The sequence below is a fragment of the Rhododendron vialii genome, chromosome 6a (assembly GCF_030253575.1).
Source record: "Rhododendron vialii isolate Sample 1 chromosome 6a, ASM3025357v1".
NCBI lineage: Eukaryota > Viridiplantae > Streptophyta > Magnoliopsida > Ericales > Ericaceae > Rhododendron > Rhododendron vialii.
This window is the reverse complement of record NC_080562.1, coordinates 25884568-25908917: the sequence shown is the minus strand read 5'-3', so window position 1 is coordinate 25908917 and position 24350 is coordinate 25884568. Positions and strand designations below refer to the sequence as shown.

The following is a 24350-nucleotide window of genomic DNA, read 5'->3' as shown; positions in this document are numbered from 1 at the left end:
GCTCTCGTACCCGTTGCAATTCCTATATTTCGTACTCTCGTTTTCTGATTAAACGAGCATACTCCTCGATTTCCCTTCTCTTTTTATCAAGGACATCGTTATCATTGTGTATACTTCTTGAATGTGTAACTGACTCATCTCTTCGATGAGACTTACTCCTTGTCGTGGAGCCAGTAGCAGTTTTATCTCCTTTTTCTTTGGAGTTATCCCCGTTATGTCTACCAGTGGGCTTCCTCGGAGCACCTGGTGGGGATTTATCTCTTCCCCCACCCAACTGGTCCTTTGGACTAAACGGAGTAACTGGATCTTTTTCCATCATGATTATTTTTCTGAAAAATGGTTCGTTTCCCACAGACGGCGCCAATTGTAGGGGGATGAAAACAATTGATGCTTCGGATCACCTTGGATTGCAACGGCTTATTCGTGCCTTTTCACCGGAACCCTAATTTATCGTCGGAACCCTAATCTGCAAAATAGACAGGGGGTGAGAGCACCTTTGCCTCTCGTGGCAAAGGCCCTTCGATGGCAAAATTAGTATCACGTACTAAAGAACCCCTAATTATCAGTAGGAAAATATCGAATAATGCAATGTATTGCATACCTTTTACCTCTAGGTTTACCTCATATTTATAGATTTGCGTATGCTTGTTGCCCAAGCATCCCTATTGCCATAGGATTCTCATCTCGTATAGGAAACCCAGGATATCAAAGATTCTCGTTTCCTTTATCAGTTTAATAGAAAAGAGTCCTACTCGGATTCTTTTCCATAAAAAGCCGAACATCCCATTGTCGTTGGGTATCTATTCTAGATCCTATATACTCGGGATCTCATTCCTTTACTGAATATCACTGTTCCAGAACCTTCTAGAACATTATTGCCGTCTCACGTATTCAGAGTATCCTCGTTTCCTGTTCGGCTATCTTACTGCCGAACAGTCCACATGGACCAATGACCTTATATGCATTTGGTCCTTATCATTTGTATTTGGACAAATGGCCTCTCATGCCTTTTATTTTTATCAGCCGAACAGACTGCATGGATCAATGACTTCCCATATCATTGGTCCATATCGCCGTTCACCATACTGCCCGGCGATAAGCCTTGTCATACTTTCCACGTGCTCCCAAACATCACGTGTTCGGCAATGAAATGTATCTGTTTGGGAATACCTCCCTACAATAGCGATGAAGGGCAAAGGTCTTCCTAAGCTCAGGGAGAGTGTTCCTGACCCTTTCTAAGTCCTTTGGTTGAACCACTGGCCTGTCAGTGAAGTCCTCATTCAAGGACTGGTATGGAGGTAATGGAGTGAGTTGACAAAGGCCGAACTGTCTGGCAAATTGGGCTGCATTATAGTATTCAACTCCACACTTGTAATTGGTAGGAGTATAGGCCATGCCATACATGAGGTCCCTGGAAATCAGAAAGCTGCTCCAGATCTCGAAATGGTCATCAAAGTCATCACCCGGATTTGAGGCTTCTTGTTTCAGCCACCAGGGTACCGTGTCCCTGACAAAGGGCAGCCAGTTCTTCCCCATCCCAGTGAGTTCATGGTAGAAGAATTTGAAGTAGGTCCCGAAAGCGTATCTAGGGCTGCGAGCATCAGTGTAATGGAGGCCGTAGCAGGTGTGTTCTGACTTTTTGACCATGGGTGGGCCAAGTTTAGGGAAATAAGACCATAACCATAGGGTCATGACCCACAGGGGTCCAGGAGCAAAGATAAACTTGTTGCTGATCAGTTCCTTCATACCACGGTAAAGATGGGCTAAAACCAAGGGGCCTAATGCCAGCTTCTGCCCAGAAGCTAGGGCACAGGCCAAGTCTATAAAATCCTTGGTGACCCTATTCGCAGAAACACAGAAGATAAATTTGTTTAACCAATACAGGAGGAAGGCCAATGTGTTCATTATCCTCAATAGGTCCCTTTTTGGCATAATGGTTAATGAAAGGGGCAAAAGACAAGGGTTCTTTATACTCAAAGTAAGAAGTTTTTTATGATAGAAAGTAATTGGCCTCTATCCCATGGGGACGGAGGCCTGTCAGGAAAGTCAAGTCCTGAAGGGTGGGGCTCATGAGGCCTACCTTAAAATGGAATGAGTTTGTGGTAACTGACCAGAATTGAGAAGCAGCCATGAAGAGATTTTTGTCCATATCAATAAGTGATCGACTGAGCAGAATGGCGTCTCGGATCCCTATTTGCTTCCACAGATCACCCTTGGCCTCAAGCATTCGATCAAGCCACTCTACGTACTTGGCATCAGGTCTGTGCCAAAAGGCGATTGGGAATATCAGAGTTGAAACGATTCCAGTCAAGGGACGGAGATTCAAAGGGAAGGACTTCCTCAGCCAATGGGTACATCGGGGCAAGTTGGGAGGGAAACCCTAATTGAAACACAGGCCCCAACCCAACTCGATCAGCGTTTGCAATGACCAGGACGTCGTTGGTAATCGCTATGTGCTCTTCGTCAATAATCTTGCGGATTTGGATGGCGAGGCTGTTGGGATTTGGAGGAGCAGCATTAGCTTTGTGGGTCGCCATCTCTAGTGCAGATCAGAAGACTCGAGTGAAAGAATGGCAGTTTAGGGCTTTTTTCTAGACTTCGTTCGTGCAAGAGGGGAGGAAGCAGAGAAGATGTAGAGAGAGAATGAAAAGAAAGAATGGAGCTTTGTGGATGGCGGCACAATTGATGCCGTTGTTTTTTCCTTTCTATCTCTATCTCTTTGATCGAGATTGAAGAAGCAACTCAAGGGTTGGACTCTTGATTGACGCAAAGAGTCCTGACGATTTGAAAAGCTGCATGGCAGCCAATGCACGGCCTGGGGTGATGACATGTGTCCCTCAGGCCTAAAATGGTGATAGTTGTTGCTGTCAACAGGACTCCTTAAGGGGTTGTTTATCTCAGAAACTGTTGAGATTCAAAATGGAGAATTCAAACCCAATTAATATACGTGCTTTGGAACTTAAAAAGTTGTTAGGCCTAAATATGGCCTGATTATCTTTTTAAGTGTAATTAAACATTTGAACTTTTGAAAAATTCTTAGGCTAAATAAGCCTAATTATTTTTCAAATCTAGCGATAAGAACTCGTTTGGTTATGCTAAAAACCGTACTTTGTCCTAATTTACAAGCCTAGATCTTGAACAAGATCAAGGCCTAGGGGCATTGTTTACACCCGTTTTTGGCACCCAGTCCTGGGCAAGCGTTGGAAGGCTATTTAATTATCTTTTAATTAAATTGGGCCAAAAAAATAGAGATGAATTGGGTTAAAATTAATGGGCCAAACCCATGTTGACTGGGCCCAATTAATTTTAATTTGATTCGGGCTCGAGTTTGGAGGTTTTGGGCCAATTTATAAAAAATTCGGCTGGCCCAAATGTTGGTATGGGCTAAAAATGTTAGTAGGCCATTTAATTTAATTAAATGGTTCATTACCCAAGTGGCCCATGAAAAGTGGAAAGAAAGAAAGAAGTTGTTGCCTGTTGAAAGCCATTTGACTGAATCAAAGGGCTGGGAGTTTTTGCTACCCACAAAAGAAGGAGAAGAAGTAGGCCCATTATCCCATTAATTGCCCATGATCAAATAAACACATGGGTAATTGTTATTTACCTCCAATAACTACCCATGATCCCACTAAATATGTTAATGGGAAGTTACTTGGGACACGTGGCAACATCTGAGGCCTATTCGGGACACATGTCAGCTCGTGGCGAAGGCGGAAAACTCGGCCCAGATCTGGACCAGTGCACTATTTGCCCATGATCTTTTGTAACTTCCAATAACTACCCATTACCCCATGATCTCATGAAGGGGAAGTTACAAAAGACACATGGCGCCATGAGAAGAGGACAACAAGCCCTTTACATGCAGAAAATCGAAGACCCTTGGCCTATAAATACTAGAAGACAAGAAGAAAAAAGGATTCCCACACCAATCAAGCTCAACGCTTAAAACCAAAGCCTTCTCAGCGAAGCAACTATCTCTATTTTCTCACCCTCAGTCAATTACTTCACCAAGTAATTCGGGTTTCTATCTCTCTTGTACCCCAACTTTATTATTACGAAATATAATAAAATTATTCATATCTCTCTTCATCCATTACTTTATTATTACGATATAGTAAAGTAATTCTACGCTGTTACTTTCTTTCCTACACGGTTACGAAATTATTAAGTCCTCCCACGAAGAGGCAAAACCACGGACCTTCACTGCAATCCAGCCCTTAGGTTGCAGCACTATCGCCCTCTCAGATCTAGAAGTCAGAACAGGGACGCTCAGCCCTTTACGTTAGGCGCGACAAGTCTTGGCACGCCCGCTCAGTCCTTGAGCCACCTCGCGCGCGAACACCATCCAAAATGTTTGTTGTAGAGATGTACATACAACTTTTGGAGTTTCAGTTATTTTCAACTTTGGATTATAAGTTACTTATTATAAGATCATTTTTAGCTTTTACTACAAATGTTAGTAGGTTTTTAGTTTTCATACAACTTAATTCATATTCACGGTATTTATTTTTGAAAAAGTTTGCAATTTTTAAGAACATAATTTCATGAAGTAACATTAATTTTTTTTATCCATATCTCAGGGTGTCTGCACCTTGACTAATCTCTGGGGGACCAAATACAATGTGCCAATAACTTAGCAAGGTAGCACGCCAGAGTTATCAATTTTGATAGAAATCTTCCCTTATCTATCCATGTTTGTTTGATGGTTCTTGAGTATTGACTCTGCTATAAAAATCTTTTAATCACTAATGGCCATGTTACTAGAACTTCATAGAGCAACAAAGACGTAGCAAAGTTACATGTCATTATGATAGAATTGATGAAAAGAGTTAATTTCCCCATCTTTCCTTGTTGGTTCCATTTATATAACAATGTGAACTTGATTCATTCAATAAATCTTTCGATCACTCATGACATATTTCTTGGAGTCCATAAAAAATAAAGCACCAAAGACTTGGAAAAGCCCTATGTTATAAAGCTGCAGCAAGGAAATATGAGGAGATGATATTCTTGTCTATTCTTTGTACGACAGCTAGCAAAGAAATATGACTTTTCCAAGTCTTTAATGCTTTATGGACTCCGAAGACAGTACTCTTTCACTACTACAAAATGGTATAAAGATCACGGTCTAAAAACTAAAAAGATCTCACTTTTTGTAAAAGTATTATAAAATGTTATGGACTATAGTTTTAATCTCAGTTATACGAAAAAACTGAGATGGAAAGATTTTTTAATCTCAGTAATCTAAAAAATGAGATTGTAACTTGAAGATAGATCTCATTATCAAAAAACTGAGATTATATATAAAAGAATATATCTCATTTTGAAAAAAACTGAGATGAAAAGATTTTTGAATCTCAATAATCTAAAATTGAGATTGTAACTTAAAGAATAGATCTCGTTTTTGAAAAACTGAGATTGTATATGAAAGAATATATCTCATTTCGGAAAAACTGAGATAAAAAGAACCTTTAATCTCAATCATCTAGAAACTGAGATCGTAAGTTAGAGAATTCATCACATTTTTTTTAACACTTGAGATGAAAGCTCTTATATACAAAAAGTTGAAAGTTGCTTACCCCTTAATCGACTCTGCGCGCAATACCTCTAAATAAATGTCACTCTCAACCATTCTACAAAAATATTTCGTTAAAAAATGGGGTACTTTCGGCGATGAAAATATATTTTGTCGCCAAATGGGTACCCTTTGGTGACAAAATTTATGAAGGTTGCGTTTTGTCGCCAACTGTATTTCGAGTATAACTCTATGCTCATAACTCCATTAATTGAGATAATTGAAATTGGTTTGAACAATAACACAAAGGGTACAACTTTCATATTTATCAAAATTTCTAATTTTAATATTTAAAGATTCAAAATGATGTTCGAAATATTTTAATGTTAAACGCATATGTTATACATTAAATATTTCAATTATATATTGAAAAGTGCATGTGGTGCAATTGGTTGAAGCTTCTATGCAAAACTCAAGAGACTTAGGTTCAAAACCCACCAGGATAAATAAAGTGGGATTTTTTCCCTTAGGAAAATGCCACTTTTAATCTCGGTTTTTTCAAAAACAAAGATTATTACTCTCTAAACAACTACAGTTTTATAATAAAACTGAGATGTTAAGCTATTAAAGGTCACGGCTTTGTCATTTTAATCACAGTTTTTTTATGTTTTTAGTCACGGTTTTAACGAGTTTTAATCACGGTTTTTATCCTGTGGTTAAAAGATAGGGACTTTAGGTTACACTTTGATAGACCACGATTTTGAATGCGAGATTAAAAGTGAAAGATCACACCAGATGACCGAGGTCTTTATCTATTTTTTAGTAGTGTTTGCTTTACGGGCTCCTAGTCTTTGCTTTATGGACTCCAAGTCTTTGCCCTATGTTATAAAGCAGCAGCAAAACTCTATGTTATAGCATCTCCCCATTTTCCATCTCTGTTTTGTTTTATTATAGTGTGGGCATGATTTGAAAAATCTTGCAACCAATGATGGCCATGACCTTAAGACTCTGTACAAAAAAGAAAGTGAAGACTTGGCAAAGCCAATTCAGTGTCATTATCAAATAATAGAACTCGTTAAAAAAATCTTGCAATCAGACTCTATAAAGCAGCACAGACCTGGTTGGGAAATGCTATGGTGTCCCCATTATGTCTTTGTGTGGTTCCATATTATGTCATTGCGTGGTTCTATATTTTGTCATTTTGTGCACTACAACACGGAAGGCCTACTGCGAGGAAATATGGCGAGGAAAAGAGATTTCGTCACTAAAAGTACACAATCTGCGAGGAAATTCAATTTCGTTGCTAAAAAGTTACATTTAGCGAGGAAATTTAATTTCCTCGCCAAAAAGTTACATTTAGCGAGGAAATAATAATTTCCTCGCAAAAGGGTTACATTTGGCGAGGAAATAATAATTTCCTCGCCAAATGTAACCCTTTTGCGAGGAAATATGTTTTTCTTGCTAAATGTAACCTTTTGGCGAAAAATATTTTGTAACCTTTTTTAGGACTCATTAAATTTTTTATATGTAAGTCATTATTAATTATGTTCATGTATCTTTAATATCACGATGGTAAGGGATAATCAACTACATAGTTCAATATCATTAGCAAATTTATTAAAATAAAAAAGTGATAAATGGAAAAAAATAGTTTCCTCGCCAATCGCATTGAATTGATGAAATAAAAAATATGTTTCACACGAATTACATGAATTCACTTTTCCCCTACTGAAATTAATTGTTAACAATGTCAGTATGTTCAAATTCTACTAAAATTTATTGTTTGAATACAAAGATTTTTAAGTCGCTCGGGGTGATTTAACCGTCCAATATATTAGCACCAGGGATCAAATTGCTGATATTTTTACACAAAAGGACTTGCGTCTTCCCGCATCGGACACTGCGTTTCAATCTGAAGGTCATGCCTTGACCATCAGCTTGCGGGGGGATGTCAACCAATCAGTGCAAATCAATTGATCAAGAAAAGAAGTCCTAATAATGTTAGCCAGTTCAGTGGTTATATTTTATCATTTGCAATATCTTTTGTAAAGCTTGTCACTTGTAACCGTATTTGTATATAAATACCCAAGGAATAGAACACTCTAGGTAACAGAGTGCATTCATCAATTATATCGTATTGTTCTTTTGACTGTTATAAACCCAAAAACAGGATTGGACATAGGGATTATAAATTTGTGGATGAATGATGTGCTTTTCAGAAAAAGAATGCATGGGATTTATGGATTGCTTTTCGTAGAGATAATTGATTATTAATTCATACAAAAAAAATTAATGAAAAGCTAAACAAAAGATAAAGTACTTAATAATTGCGAAATGTATTTTCAAAATATCACTAATCTATTTTCAAAATATGTAAGGTTAACCCCATTTAAAAAGAAACATAACAAATTATTACTATTGTAATATTGTAGTTGAGTTAAAATTGTTATGGGCGCATATACACAGTAAGAACAGATTAACCCACCAAAAAAAATATCGTATTTGCAGAAATTTAAAGGGCTCAAACTAATTTAGGCACTACAAAAGATTACTAAACTTAGAGAGAATTAAAACGAAGTATAAAATAAACAAATTAGAAAGGTATAAAGATTTATTAAAGATATATAACAAAATATTAAATTATAAAAAATTCAATAAATGCAAATAATGTTAATGATTTAAAAAGACAAGTTTAAAGAAACACTACGAAGGAACTAAAATTAGAGAGAAATGTTTAAAGAAACAAATTTAGAGAGGTGAAAGGATGTACAAAATGTTTATATATAAAAAAGGCAAAGATTTGAACTGGAAAGGAAGTTGGTGTGATGGATGGAGTGAATGCCTCCATACAGGAGGCCACGGTTCGAATTCGCGCGGAAGCAAATGAGCTGGAGAACTATCTATTTTTAGTTTCAAGAGTTTTAGCGAGGAAAAATTTCCTCTCCTAAACTATAATTCGCGAGGAAAAAATTAGTTTAGCGAGGAAAAATTTCCTCGCCTATTCTGTAAACATCGTATTAGTCTAGTGAGGAAAAACTATAGCGAGGAAAAAATTCCTTGCTAATGGGGTCAGAATAAGCGAGGAAATTTTTTTCCTCGCAAATTCTTTTTGCGACAAGCTTTTTGCGAGGAAAACGGGCGAGGAAAAATTTCCTCGCAAATACATTTTGCGACGAAATCAGCGTTTTAGTGAGGAAACTAAATCCTCGCTACAAGCCTCTCATGTTGTAGTGGTGGTTAGTTATACAAAAAGACATAACAAAGGGGACACCGAAAAAAGTAAATTAAAAAAAATTAAAAATGTTATTCCATTATATTTTCGGTTTTATGTTACGCCATGTTATGCCCTCCGTATGGTTTATGTTATGCCAAGTGGTAAAATGGCATAACATGATGCACGCATTGATATAACATGTTATTTAGTGGTTTTGTTATACCGGTGTCTCCAAAAAAGGGAAGACACCATATCACTATCCGATTTGGTAATGTCACTTATAGTTAATTATTGGCGATTTCGTAGCAATAATTAGGAAAAACACTTATTGGAGACTGTATGCAGAGAAAAAGAGTTGGGTCTCTAAACCCAAACCGAACACAGTCCTAGAGATTTTGACCTCCACAATGGTTTTCTATATATCTATAAAAAACTAAGAGAATGATTTCCATGGCTCGCATCACCAAGGTCGCTGATCATTAATTTAAAGGTTACTGTGTAAGAAGCTTCATCTCCACCCCCAGTGACTCGAGCAAGACCTCAGTGATTCGAGCTAGGCATGGAAATCAATATCTTGAATTTGCCCTGTACGAGAAACACATAACAGGGTAACTAAATGAAAACATGGGCTACATTAAGTATATTAGTATGACTGGTGTAGTTGTGTGCCTTGTGTTTAGAATAAGAGAATATTGTGCAATTTTTAAGAACATAATTCCACGAAGTAAAACTAGTTTTTTATCAATATCTCAGGGTGTTTGCACCTTGACTAATATCTAGGGGACTGAATACGTACGACGTGACAATTACTTAGCAAGGTAGCATGCTAGAGTAATCAATTTCGATAGACATCTTCCCTTATTTGTTTGTGTTTGTTAGATGGGTCTTATGTAACACCCCGTCCCACATCGGAAGTCTACATGGATGATCTTGGACATATAACAAACCTTGTGGGCTACTACTAGTACTTTGTGCTTAAGCTTTTGGGCCATGTGGTGTGGCTTGTGGATCAAAATCAGGGTACTGGGCCAGTGGTCTGCTTGGGGCGTTACAGGTGGTATCAAAGCCATCCATGTACACGACCGTGTGGGCCCTTGGAGTTTAGTTTGATTTGGTTGTTGGTTTGATTTGTATTGGTGATTATAGTGCTCAACCCCTCGCGAGGGCGCGAGGCTATAAAGTTGGGGAGATTGTAACACCCCGTCCCACATCGGAAGTCTACATGGATGATCTTGGGCATATAACAAACCTTGTGGGCTACTACTAGTACTTTGTGCTTAAGCTTTTGGGCCATGTGGTGTGGCTTGTGGATCAAAATCAGGGTACTGGGCCAGTGGTCTGCTTGGGGCGTTACAGGTGGTATCAAAGCCATCCATGTACACGACCGTGTGGGCCCTTGGAGTTTGGTTTGATTTGGTTGTTGGTTTGATTTGTATTGGTGATTATAGTGCTCAACCCCTCGCGAGGGCGCGAGGCTATAAAGTTGGGGAGATTGTAACACCCCGTCCCACATCGGAAGTCTACATGGATGATCTTGGGCATATAACAAACCTTGTGGGCTACTACTAGTACTTTGTGCTTAAGCTTTTGGGCCATGTGGTGTGGCTTGTGGATCAAAATCAGGGTACTGGGCCAGTGGTCTGCTTGGGGCGTTACAGGTGGTATCAAAGCCATCCATGTACACGACCGTGTGGGCCCTTGGAGTTTGGTTTGATTTGGTTGTTGGTTTGATTTGTATTGGTGATTATAGTGCTCAACCCCTCGCGAGGGCGCGAGGCTATAAAGTTGGGGAGATTGTAACACCCCGTCCCACATCGGAAGTCTACATGGATGATCTTGGGCATATAACAAACCTTGTGGGCTACTACTAGTACTTTGTGCTTAAGCTTTTGGGCCATGTGGTGTGGCTTGCGGATCAAAATCGGGGTACTGGGCCAGTGGTCTGCTTGGACCGTTATAGGTGGTATCAAAGCCATCCATGTACACGACCGTGTGGGCCCTTGGAGTTTGGTTTGATTTGGTTGTTGGTTTGATTTGTATTGGTGATTATAGTGCTCAACCCCTCGCGAGGGCGCGAGGCTATAAAGTTGGGGAGATTGTAACACCCCGTCCCACATCGGAAGTCTACATGGATGATCTTGGGCATATAACAAACCTTGTGGGCTACTACTAGTACTTTGTGCTTAAGCTTTTGGGCCATGTGGTGTGGCTTGTGGATCAAAATCAGGGTACTGGGCCAGTGGTCTGCTTGGGGCGTTACATCTTAAGTCTTGCTATAAAAATCTTTCAATCACTAATTAATGGCCATATTACTAGAACTCTATAAAAGCAATAGAGACCGGCAAAGTCATATGTCATTATTATAGAACTAATGAGAAGAGTCTTTTCTCATCTTTCGTGGTGGTTCTGTTTATATAACAATATGACCTTGGCTCGTTCAAAAAATCTTTCAATCACTCGCGGCATATTTCTTGGAGGAGAGAAACTTAAATAAGTTATTCACCGCTCCACACAATTTTGACCATCAATTTCGGTAATTAATGGTTGAGATCTTCTTTTTAATTTTGACTAGTAACAATTAATTTTTATTGGTCAAAATTGATTTTCAAATTGGACCGTCCAAAATACTTTTAAACGCGCGTAGTTTAGCACCGTAAAAATTATTTATTAGTTGCTCCGTAAAAAAGTTTTTCACTTCATGGACTATTATGCAGTGAGCCCAGCAAAGACTGACATGACCAACAAAGACTCCTTATGGAGTGGGCCCAGCAAACACTGATGACCAACAAAGACTCCACAAAGTCATTGCAATCCATTAATGGAGTGGGCCTTAAATGATGACCGGCCGGTACGTTAAACGCAAATGATAAGTCACAAAGACTAGGGGAAATGACGATCCAGAATGTGTTTTGATAATTAACACTCGCTAAAGATATGTTGAAAATATTTGTTAATATTGAAAATATCCTTAACGGATATTAATTATCAAAACACACTATTGACCGTCATTTTCTCCAAAGACTAAGGCCCCGTTCTAGTTTGTAGAAAAAATATTTTTTGAAAAAGAAGACAATTTCAAGCTCAAAAATTATGTATTTACGCAAAAATAATTTTTCTATCAATATAGATCTTATTTGATAGATCTCATTGAGATCTTTTATACTGTGCAAAAAAATAAAAAAATTATTTTTCATTTTCATTATATTTGAGCTTGAAAATTGAAAAAAATAAATTTTTGAAAAGCAAAGTAAACCGAAACTGGGCCTAACATGACCAGCAAGGACTCCACAATGCCCTTGTTCGGTTGTGAGTTTGGAAAAAAATTTCCAAATCCAAATCCACTAATTACTTATATTTTCAATCATTAATTTCATTTCTCTCTTCACTCATTACTCCTATATCCAATCATTTATCTCATTTATCTCTCTACTTATTATCCATATCTTCAATTATTATCCTATTTTCTCTCCTCATTTATTACCCAAAAATCAAACCCAAAATTTTTTCAAACCTACAACCGGATAAGGCCAAAGTCATTGCAATCCATTTATGGAGTGGGCCTTAAATCATAAAGCCACAAAGACTTTCTAACAGTCACACAAAATTGTTGTCAAAATGAGAAGTCTATTCCGCCCATCCAAGAGTCTTTTATTAGAACGTTAGTTGGTTTGGCACCTTCTTTTTCAACTTCTCATTTTCCCTTTTTTATATTTTGGCTGTTTGGTTATTGATTCTCAAAACGGGTTTCAGTTTCCCTTTTCATTATTGCCTTTTCCTATTTTGGCTGTTTGCCACCCCATTCTGAAATTGGGTTTTGGGAAAACACATTTGCTCATTTTGCTCAAGGAGAGGAGAAGTAAGAAAGCGGTCAGAAGGAGCTTTTTGTATTTTTGACTTCTCTCAAATACTATTCCTCTTGCAAAATACATTCTGCACATATTCATCCAAATACTTATCAGGATTCAAAATACATTATGCCTATAATCTAAAAAGCCAAAAGGCAAAAAACTGAAAATGAAAAGTCAAAAAGTAAGCTTCCAAATATTCTACCAAATTTAAACTACATTCTGACCAAAAAAAGTCAAAAAATTGAAAATGAAAAGTCAAAAAGTAAGTTTCCAAACACCCCATATGTCTTAATGGCTTATTTCCCCTTCTTTTTGTACCAATCAAAACTTAAATGAACTATTTTCCTCGCAATTTTTTCACAATTCCTCATTGACCGACCTAGTATTTTTTCTTCATCGGTAATGTCGTTGGTATAGTAAAGTTGTTATCACTATTTTTTTTCTCCAGAGTGACTCAACAGAGAAAATAAACAAAGACAACAACAAAACAGAAGGGGCAATGCGGCATATCTCCAAAGGTGAATCCATGGTTCCACGTTGTGTTTTAGATCTTCATCGAATGTGAAGTGACAGTCAAATCAAATGCGGAATTGATGGCAAGAATAACAATCGAAAACTAATGAAAGATACTTCCATTAATCTCCAATGGTGTATCGACACATACAAGAAAATCAGATAATAGAAATTCTGATTCCTATATATGAGGCACAATAGTTCATTCCATGCTTTGTATCATTTGCAAAAATGCGGTGTTCTACCTGTAACTACTTACTGTATATATATTTGCTTGGGCTGAGCACTAATGAAACGCAAAAGATCAGTAGATAATCTTACCGGGGATTTTGATCAAGGAAAGACGTAATCTGCGAGAAATATCTTCCAACATTCAGTCAAAATGCAAGTAGGTATGCGACCATGTTCAAGAACTTTCTCCATTTGATCAATTTCTTTTGAAAAAATTGATTTTCAAACTCCCTTTTTTTTTTTTGTACAAAAAAAAATACTCCATCCGTACCATAGATTGGAATATAGAATATTACTCTTTCACGTGTGAAGAAGCAAATTAGCAATGAATAAATGAAATTGGAAAACCGGTCATTTCGTATAGAGAGAGCAAAAAATACAGAGATCTTTCTCTGTAGATTCTGTACACAAGCCGAATTCCATTCTATATCCTGGTTTTTAGGAACGGGCTTAGCATTAAAATTTCCTGCTTGCAAGAAATAGTAGAGGTGTGAAACGGGCCATGCCGGCCGTTTAGCTCTATGCTAATCGTGCTTCATGCCGTATTGTGTCAGTCCATTTACTTTATCGTGTCGTGCCGTGCCGTGCTAACCCGTTTACTTAATTGTGTTGTACCATTCCATTTTTTAATGGTCTCGTGCTCATGTAGGCACATCTCCAATCGAGTTTCATCAGGAAAAAAAATTCTGAAAAGTGTATAAATTTTTATCAACACAAAAAGTGTTATGTTACCGTATAAAATAAGAAATTAATATTTTTTTTGGTACTCCTTCCGTCCCTTTTTAAGAGTCTCATTTCGTAAATCTAAATTTTAAGGAGACAATATGATCATTGAAATCTAAAAGTTATACTCTCTCCGTCCCTTTTGTAGTGTCCAACTTCGTAACACTTTTACTTACTCCCTCCGTTCCTTATTTAGAGTCCAATATTTCATTTTGGATTGTCCATTAATAAGTGTCCATTTTGTAAAGTTAGTAAGTAAAAGTTGGTGTATTGTCTATTTTGTCCTTAAAAGTAGATTCAATTTTAAAAAGTTAGTGAGTAAAAATGTAATGATAATGGGTAAGTAGGGAAAGTGCAGGAAAAAATTGATGTGAAAGGTATAATGATGATGTCTTTTTAATAAGTTGGAGTTACGAAGCACGATACTTAAAAAGAGACGGAGGGAGTACTAAATTTTCAAAATGGAATATATTTTTAGGGGCAAAATGAAAAATATACCTACTTTTATCTACTAATTTTACAAAATAAACACTTATTAAGGGACAACTCAAAATGGAATACTAGACTCTAAAAAATGGATGGAGGGAGTAATATAACTTTTCCATTTACCCTCAATGAAAATATTATCATTATATTTTTATTCACTAATTTTCCAAAGTGGAATATATTTTTAGGGGCAAAATGAAAAATGTACCAATTTTTACCCACTAATTTACAAACTGGACACTTATAAAAGGGGCGGAGAGAATATTACAATTAATATTTGGTGTGCCATGCCCGTGTTGTGCCCGTTGAGAACCATATCATGTTGTGATGCGCCAGGCCCACTTTCGTGCAGTGCCCATGCCCGTGCCGTGCTAGTCTAAAACCGTGTCAAGTCGTACCGTGTTCGTATAAAACCGTGCCCATGCCACATTTAAATGTGTTGTGTCTGTATCGTGCCGTACCATATTTAAACGTGTTTTGCAAGTGTCATGCCATGCCAACTTGGTCCGTATGACATCTCTAGATACAAGTACGCCAATCATATTTGTTATACGAATGTGAAATATAATGGAATAAATATGGATGAGAAAGAAACTACTTACGAAAGGCAAGTACGCCAATCATATTTGTTATACGAATGTGAAATGGAATAAATATGGATGAGAAAGAAACTACTTACGAAAGGCTATTATCTTCAAGATATCTGCAATGTTTTAGGGAGTAAGCTATGTCAGCGAACGGCAAATAAAATAAGATGACATAATTAAACATCGATCTCAAAATGACATCTGCATGCAAAAATCTTCTCCCTCAAGTGGGGAAAGAAAGAATTGTTTAGCGTTGTTTTGGTAATGCAGGGTTTCCCGGTCTTGTCTGCTCAAAGCTAAGACAAATTCTATTGGGCCTACTCCCACTTAGGGCTGCAAACGAGCCGAGTTGAGCCGAGCTTTACGGTGTTCAAGCTTGTTTATTAAGTTTTTAACGAACACAAGCTCGAGCTCGAGCTCTCAGTGAAAACTTAAAGAGTCAAGCTCGAGCCGAACAGGCCTTGGCTTAACTCATGCTAGAGCTTGTTCATGAGCCTTAACGAACAAACGAAAAATGTATATATATATATATATATCCTCGCATAGGCCTAATACAACCAAAAATATTTTGATTGTGAAGGTATATATCTTTCATTTTCCTATGGAGCGAAGGTGTACTGATATGCGTGTGCTCTCGCTTCCCTTGGTTGGCTAGAAAGTGAAAATGGAAAGAACAAATTATAAAATAACAATAAAAATCTTAAACTTAAGCATATACATCCCGGCTCGCGAGCCGAGCTTATCCTAGCTCGAGCTCGGCTCGTTTACTAAATGAGCTGAAAAAATCGGCTCGAGCTCGTTCGTTTAACTTTCGAGCCGCAAGCCGCTTGCGAGCGGCTTGGTTCATTTGCAGCCCTACTCCCACTACCATTTGACATGCTTACACATGAAAGGAGAGCAATTTTGTTTACCCACGGCGAGGATGTACTCACTCTGCGTCTCACTTCAATGATCGAAACCGTTTATTTTGTTTGGAGTCATTTGTTAGAAGACTATGGCAAATTACAGCTCAACCGAACCGAATATCGACAATGGTATCATCTAGAAGTTCATTTTTCTGTTGAAAATTCTCAACTAGAAATTTGAACTCTTAGATCAAGTTCTTACTGATATCGCTGATTAGTCTCAATTTTGTCATGGTCTCTAAATGAAAATCTGGACCAAATGAATTAGTTAAATTATCGAAGTGAGATATGGCATGAGCATACTCACGCGAGGGTGAATGGTTAACAAAATTGCATGCTCTCTTGTGAAAGTGTGGGTGCCTAGCTCCAAGAATTGATTAGTGCCCACAAGAAAAAAAAAGTGTTATGGACTAGTAGAATATATTTACTCACATGTATAGGGCCGCATGTTGCACTTGACCTTGTAATAACCATAGTCGAAGGAGTAACGGCCTAGTCCTGTGCTATCCTCACACAGAATGCTGTCCCACGAGACAAGAAACCCACACTCCAATTTTTTGTGGACTTCCGCCAAAGATAAGTTGTTTTTGGGTTCAGGATTTTTACCATTAATATCTCTATCCCTCGACCGCGGCCGCGGCGTCGTAGGAAAGACCTTGTCTACCCTGCAATGATCCGCCAAATCCCCGGCTCTCATGTCGCCTGGCACTACGTAGTACGAGTACCTTTGCCGGTCGTGGTCGTGGTCGTGGTCGTGGGAAGAAGATGAGCCCACTAGTACGTCTCTGTTAATACTACAATCTCTAGAAGCATTATTAACGTCAACGTACTGTGGAGATATCACTGGTTTTTTGCAAGTCACGAACAGGGCTGCATCCGTATGTTCCCAAACAAACATATTCATTATCAATCCCTTCTTATTAACAATCTCTGCATCTGTAAGTAATTTCTGTTATAGTAGAAACAACCCAAAAAAGAGGAAGGCATGGGGATGGCCCTAAACCCAACAGTACATCAAAAGACAAGTAAAGAGGCTATACATTTCCCCATTCCTGGATTGGGAAATCCTGTAGTGCAAGGCCCTGCAAGACACCCTGTAGGGCACACACTGACCATCGATCTTGATAATGAATGATTGAGATATGATTTTGAATTATGACCGGTAAGAATCATTCATTACCGGTCATAATTGATTTTTAATGTGGACCATTGATTGATGAGATCGACGGCTCTGTGCCGCCGTACACGTGCACTACACGGGGTTGCACTATAGCACCCCCGAATCCCCTATTCCTAATGCCCAACCAGTCAGCAGAGTTCTTTGTCCAAATCCAGGAGCTGAGACAAGCTCGGATATCCCTCATGATGCTTTGCAACACCACCATTTGGTCTCCTCACATGGATCTAAACATTTTAGCATTTCGCTAACCCCAAATATAGTAGATGGCAGCAGCAAAAGCTCGCTAGCTTAAGCAAGGTATTTGCAGCAGTTTTTGTTAAAACATATGCGAACATTAAGTCCCACATGGGACAAATAGAAAAAAGGTTGAGACAAATAGAAAAAAGGTTGGACCTTAATATACAATTGGGTGACTTATCACAAGGCTTAGCCAATTGGCTCTTATTTAATTGCTTTGTTTTCGTACAGCAAAGTTGTTGGAGTAATAATGTAGGAATTCGACTAATTTGAAAAAGCTTGCAACCACTAATATGGATAATGGAAAGACCATGACTCAAGGCACTCCATATAAAGTAAAGAAGACTTGGTAGACAAGATCTAGTGCTTCCTCATATCTCTATCTTGTACAGTACTGTAATTATCACAATATAAGGCTTTGCTGTGCTCACATAGAGTTTGAAACCACTAAGAAGGCCGTGTCATGACGCCGACAAAGAATTGGCAAATTTACACGCCAATATTCTCAGAATATTGATGAACAAGTGTATTTTCCAACACTTGGCTAAGAAGGGATTGTCTGGTTTCCATAAAGCCAACGAAGACTTGCCAAAGTCGCGCCAGTATTGTCCATCCTCAACTACGAGTCTTAGTTGTAACAAAAAACTACGAGTCTTTCCGTCTATTAATTAGTTTGTGTAGTGTGTGTTAGTTGGCCATGGATATGTCTTCTGATGTGCTCACGAGGTTAAGGGTTCGACTTCCAACTCCTACACTTCCCATGTATCTTTTGGAAGACAAGAAAAGAACCCTGATCATTGCAAGAGTACATCAGAAAAAGTTCATGTATCACGTTCAAGCTCCAATGTTCTGAGATGTTTATCAATGTTCAATCTTTAAATCATCTCTAGTTAACCATTTTCCAAAAGCGCGCTTATAAGCATCATTATAATTAGTAGATAATAAACCAGATCGTCGGTAGCGAAATTTTTTTCAATGCAACAGTTATTTACAACGCCCTCTCACATAATGTGAAGAATAGACATCTCACACACACGACAAATTATGGAGTGCAGATGCCAAAATTTTCTACACCGCGCAACAGAGAAAAGAATAGCAAAAAATAATTGCCCCATATGGATAAGTGACATGGACATGCATAGATACATGTAGCACTAGCAGAATACGGTGGGAAAAAAGTGAGTAGATAAAGAAACACAGATTCAGATTGATCATGTCAACTAAAGTGAGTAAATAAAGAAACACAGATTCAGATTGATCATGTCAACCTAATAATAATTTGCTAAAAATGTCTTCCATGCTATAGCTTAACGGGCCACTAACCTGATGTGTTACTGATAGCACATGAAATTAAAACCTCACTTTCGCTGCTTTTCTTTAGAAACTATGCTTGTTTGGACTATGTTTTGAAAAAAATTTCTCAACTCAAAATATCCTCATTATCCCTACTTTCAATCATTACTCACCTATATCTCCAATCATTATTCTCATTTCTCTCTCTCTCTCTCTCTCTCCAATCATTACATTTACTTTCAATCATTACTCTCATTTATCTCTCCACTCATAACCCTACAATATTTCTCAAAAACTCATCCAAACACAGCATAGATATCCCCAAGATATCTTTCTCATTTCTATAACAGCAACAAAACATGACTACCAAAAGGGACTCTGGCGAAAGATATCATTGACAAAATATGAGAACCAAATGCCATTAAAAGTCCAAATAATCATGGAAGTTAGATACATAATCCCCTGAAGAAAAAGTGACAAACACATACCTCCTATACAATAACGGTGATTGTACCAGTCAGCAGATTACAGAAAGTCTTTCTAAGAAACTTTAAGTAAACTAGTAGCCAGATTAGAGCATAAATATGTTCTTGTTGTCTTTCTCTAGTTTTTTCCTCTTTCACTTCTATAGATAAATCGAGGATGAAAAGGTTCACTGCATAGCTTCTTTGCTCGTAAGTTACCCTTCTCAACTTTTCTTTGCTTCCTCACATTGATCCTGCTGTCCCGCCACAACCCTAACAAACAGCAGTTCTTGATGTTAGAAAAATAAAAAATCACTTAAGTTTAGAACTTACCAACTAAACAAGTTGAACACGCGACACATATCAAATTCTGGGGAAAAATGCATTGACATCAAAGGCTTCGAACATAGATAGTGTCACAAGATTCAATAACAGCCTCATGCGAATACGAAGCATTAACCTTGAGTAACGACAAGAATAGCAGATGCACAAAATTCAGGTTAAGTGGGAGATGTATAATGCCTGGTTTTTGCATCTTCTTTGCTTTCTATTTCTTCTCTACACCGAACTTCAACCTCCTTTTTCTCTTCACAGGCAACTTCATCCTCCATTGTTTGCTCCGGCCTACCAAGTAAAACAAGGCTTTCCACATATGCCTCTGTATGAAGTGATTCCTTATACCAATCCCCTATATTGTTGTGAATGCCAAGCCCCTTTACTTGTACATCTCTAGGTCTAAAAGAAATAAGATCTTCTCGAGCTTCGATTAGGAGTTCACCTTCCCTTCGAAAACCAATTAGCCTGTGGACAACTTCACCAATACCTACATCAAGAAGTTTAGTACAAGAGCTTGCCACGCCATAGTCTTTCATCACCCAAATGCACCAACTTTTTTCTTGACCATACCCCTTATTCTCCACAAAAGAAAGTGATCCTTGAATAACAGCAGGCCTAAGGTACCAATGCCAATATGGTATACCTGCTGGAAGTGACATACTGTGAAACGACTCATCAGCCATATGGAATGACACAAACATCATGCATTGCCTTTCCCTATCGGCTCCAATCCAATGAGTAGCCCCATTCAAATAAGCCTGTGTTGCCCTTCCACTAATCAAATAAGGAAGACCCAAATGGCTAATGTTTCGCCAAGTGCCCGTGCTCAGTGAGTACAAATCAATCTCTGGCGGGACCTCTCATTCAAAATCAAGAAGATAAACAATCCTGACCACCTTATAGTCATTGGCCTTAGCATCAAAGCCGAAGCCAATTGCACGATCAAACGCTCCGTGTGAAGTGAAGGTAACCGTAGGCTTCGGCAATCTCACCCACTTCTGAATTGAGGGGTTCCGGGTTCCACATAATTGTGTTGTGCACATATGACATCTGATCGTCCGTGAGGCATAGAACCCCGTTGCAGCTTCCAACTATCCGAAAGAACATATTAAAAGCCTTACTGAATGGAAAGTGTAGCTTGGCATACTCATCGAATGATTCGTCATCACAGTGAAGGGAGTAGAGCTCTTTCCCTCCATCATCATCAGAGGAGCAGGTCCGCACAAGCAAAAGGTGGTGGGCATTGTTATAGGTTTGAGTAGGTGGTCGATTGAGGTGGGAATCGATGAAACTAGGGTTTACGATGATGGAGTACCATGATTTGCAGACAGAGGTGCATTGCAAGAGGGTTTTTATGGTTAGTCTGATGAAGATGTTGACTAGCACATCTTGGGGAATGTAGTCGGTCATTTTCTTCTGATTTGGGATTTTCAGGAGTAGAGAGTTATCAACCCTACACTATTTTGGCTTCAGAAATATATGAAGACCCTGATATTAACTTTCAGCCTTGCCTTTGAAACCCTAGCTATGGAGCTCGACAATCTTCACCCTTGTTGTGGAGTTCAATAATATTCTTCACTATCCAAATAAAATTAGTATCAAACATTGCGTTTTCATTTTAGTCTTACTTGTAAAAGTGCACGTGCGGTACACACGGTTGTTTCTTATGGTACTTTTATAATGATATCTCTTAAGCATACAACTTTAAAAAGGACGTGAATTCGACCCCCAACAACTCTGCTTAGGTAATAGATTCTACATGATTTTTGCAAAAGAAGTCATCGAATTAGGAGAAGCTCTCTCTCTATGTAACAAACGACCACACACATAATTTGAAGAGGAAAGTCTCTTGAAAGCAAAATAGGTAGTGACGTTTTATTGCGGTATAATTTCCAAAGCATTACAACCAAATATGAACTTTCATTAAACTTCGACAAAAAGTAATGAACTTTCGTTGCTGCTATACATAAAAATTTATCCTAGGAAGATTCAAACATTGTCACCTACTTGGATCATGTATAAATTTAATCATTGCCAGCGCTTCTCATTATATGCATTGTTCATCACTATTACAGAATTGTTGCTTTCCAGAAATCTGAAAGGTTAGAAGTTGAAACTTCAACAGCATGATCCAAATATTCCCTTCATTGCAATTCATGACTACAAAAGAAATGTAGATTACCCAAACTCTACTGTATGGAATTAAAGGTTAAATGGTTGAAGTTAAATATCTATCGAGACGTTGTGAGATACTTTACATAATTACATGTGAAAATACTAATGCAGGTTCACTGTTTAATGACTTATATTGAGCCATTTTATGCCAATGGATGTTTATGTAACCAAAACAATTTAGCTAAGAATATGGAGGACAATTCCACAGCTACGTAGATATTTGTAAAGGTTTATGTGAATCAATTAACTCTGTTAAAAATACTAATTAGCTAGCTGAACATCAAAACTTCACCTCAATGTGGAATGACATGGATGAGGTGAACTAAATCTGGAGTGATCTTTATTCTCTACTATGATCCAACAAACCATGAATCCCCAGAAAAAAAAATTGGAGATTTAGTTGTACTTTACATCATTCCTAGTACTTGGGAGGGAGCTCCGGCCAGAAGTCAACTTCTCTTTTTAATATGTTGGCCACTATTGTTGTCCCCCTCCCAAATTTAACACAATCCTCTAAGATTTAAAACATGCATTTGTACTTGGATTTGGATTTGGATATGGCAAGATCTATAGTAGGAATTTTCTTTCTCCTTCCATGGTGAAGGTATCAAGAATTTGCGACATAATATCTATAAAACAGAAAATGTACTTATGATCAAATGATGTTCACTAAGTATTTTAATCAGAGTAGCAGAAAAATCAAGCGCGGATTATATGCTTGCTGGTCTTGTAAAGCCTTTACAATGTGATGCATGGAGCTACTAGAGGCAAAGGCAAAAGCATAAGCATCTTGTGCCATGAAACCAATTGACTTGCGCCAGGAAACCAATTGACTTGCTCATTCTACCAAGGGATCTTCTAGAGAAATCTTAGAGGTACCACAACACCCTAAAGATGGAAAAGAAAAGCATAAAGGATACGTCTATAAAGAAGAAAATTATAACTTGGAGTAACTAATCATCTATGGCAGCTAGAAAATCAAATCCAAGAATCAGATATTGGGATGCAAATATTTGGCTTAGTTGATGAAGGATCCAAGCTACAAGCCATCACGGCAAAAGGCACGAACAAAAGTGTAACTCATTTCATTAAATAGTCTAAAATCAAAGCTTAGTTCTAAAAGCATGTTAACTGTAAAAAAATATCCAGTCCAGCTAACTTCTACAACAAAAGGACTACTTAGAATGGGTACGCGGAGAGTATGTATTGTGTACCTCTGAGGTACAGAAAGAATTAGGAAAACATTCGATGTGATTCGGTAGTGAATATGCTCCAGAACAGCACCTAAAACAATATGAAAGTGAGTTGTCTTTCTTCACATAGTGAACCCAATTCAATGCTCAGAGCAAGAAGGTTAATGCCTACATTAGCAGGCAAATAAAATAGTTTGCTAGTAGCTATCTATAGAGGTGTTTTGGTACATAGTGCCGTTAGTGCTATTTTACCTAGACCCTCTTGAAAAAAAGTATCTACGCTTCAAGGTTTACAAAGAGAACATCCAACGGCAAAAATTATAATCCTGCCCAAGCATAATTTTGGCATTTCCCTTCGTTGTTTAAGTTCAAACGTTTGAATAGAGTGGAAAACCACTCTCCAGCACCGTTCTCTTACACGCAAATTCTCCGTACTCTTTTCTGTGCATTAGTGAACTCATGGACCATTGGGTTGTGAACAAAGGCTCTACCAAGCAATTACAATTCATTTTGCAAAAACGAATGCAAAAACAAGTGCCCTACAACGATAATTGATAACTCTGCTGGCACGTTTAGAGTTCAGATTCAGAGAGGCGTTTCTACGAACTTCTTATGAGCGAAACCACTTCTAAAAGGGAAAACAAGGAACCAGGAGAAGGGAATCAGTACAGCTCGTAATAAAATAGATAACTCTAGGAATGGAAAATGTAGTTTCGTTTAGTTGAACTTACTACGCAAATTTTTTTTGGAAGCAGGAACGGGATAGTGGTGGCGAACGTCGGCGGGTTAGGGTTTCAGTGACAGTCGTACATCGATTTGAAGGTTGGAGAGGAAGACGGAAGCGAAACCCCGCCAGTTCTCTTCCTTCCTAACAACCCTTCGATGGAGTGATTTCATCAGAAAAGGAAAGAAAAAGTGATTTCTAGCCGAGGAAAACTTAGGGCAAAGTCTAATTGCACCGTTCTGGTTTGGGTCATGTTCAGATGTATGTCTGTGGTTCAAAACTGTGCTCATAATTCTTATGCTTTTGAAAATATGTTAATAGATTCTCTGTCGTTATGTTTTTTATCAATACTAGTGCTTATCCGTGCCTACGGCACTACGTACCCCAGTTGAAATTGTCCGTGCCTATGGCACTTGCTAGCTAGTGACTCAAACACTAAATCAATTCATTAGTGTGTAGTATGTGATCTTTTTCTTAGAGGCACTAAAGAGAATTATCCGTACTTACTGTACTCCCCCAACTAAACTTTTAAGCTAGTTATAAATAACTATCAATTTGCTTATGGAATCCCAGTAAAAACCAAATAAAAAAGTAAAATAGCACTACTATGGATCTCCTGTAGGGGGATGAAAACAATTGATACTTCGGATCACCTTGGATTGCAACGGCTTATTCGTGCCTTTTCACCGGAACCCTAATTCGTCGTCGGAACCCTAATCTGCAAAA

The 24350-nt window shown here is 38.1% G+C and overlaps 1 protein-coding gene across 3 annotated transcripts; it reads right to left on the bottom strand.

Annotated features, from left to right (window-relative positions):
• Positions 1–19104: 19104 nt before the first annotated feature.
• On the bottom strand, positions 19105–23834 carry LOC131329963 (F-box protein CPR1-like). 3 transcript variants are annotated; one of them, XR_009200897.1, is made up of 2 exons: positions 23632–23834; positions 19105–19469 (listed from the first exon to the last, which is right to left on the bottom strand). XR_009200897.1 is itself a non-coding variant. In XM_058363411.1 (2 exons), the coding sequence occupies exon 2, from the start codon at positions 20940–20942 to the stop codon at positions 20475–20477; it is 468 nt and encodes a 155-aa protein (XP_058219394.1). In that variant the 5' UTR covers positions 20943–21110; positions 23632–23809; the 3' UTR covers positions 20116–20474. The 3 variants fall into 3 exon arrangements, 2 of the variants coding, with proteins under 2 accessions (XP_058219394.1, XP_058219395.1); XM_058363411.1 differs by lacking the exon at positions 19105–19469 and adding an exon at positions 20116–21110 and having other exon boundaries at positions 23632–23809; XM_058363412.1 differs by lacking the exon at positions 19105–19469 and adding an exon at positions 20116–21105 and having other exon boundaries at positions 23632–23809.
• Positions 23835–24350: the final 516 nt, after the last annotated feature.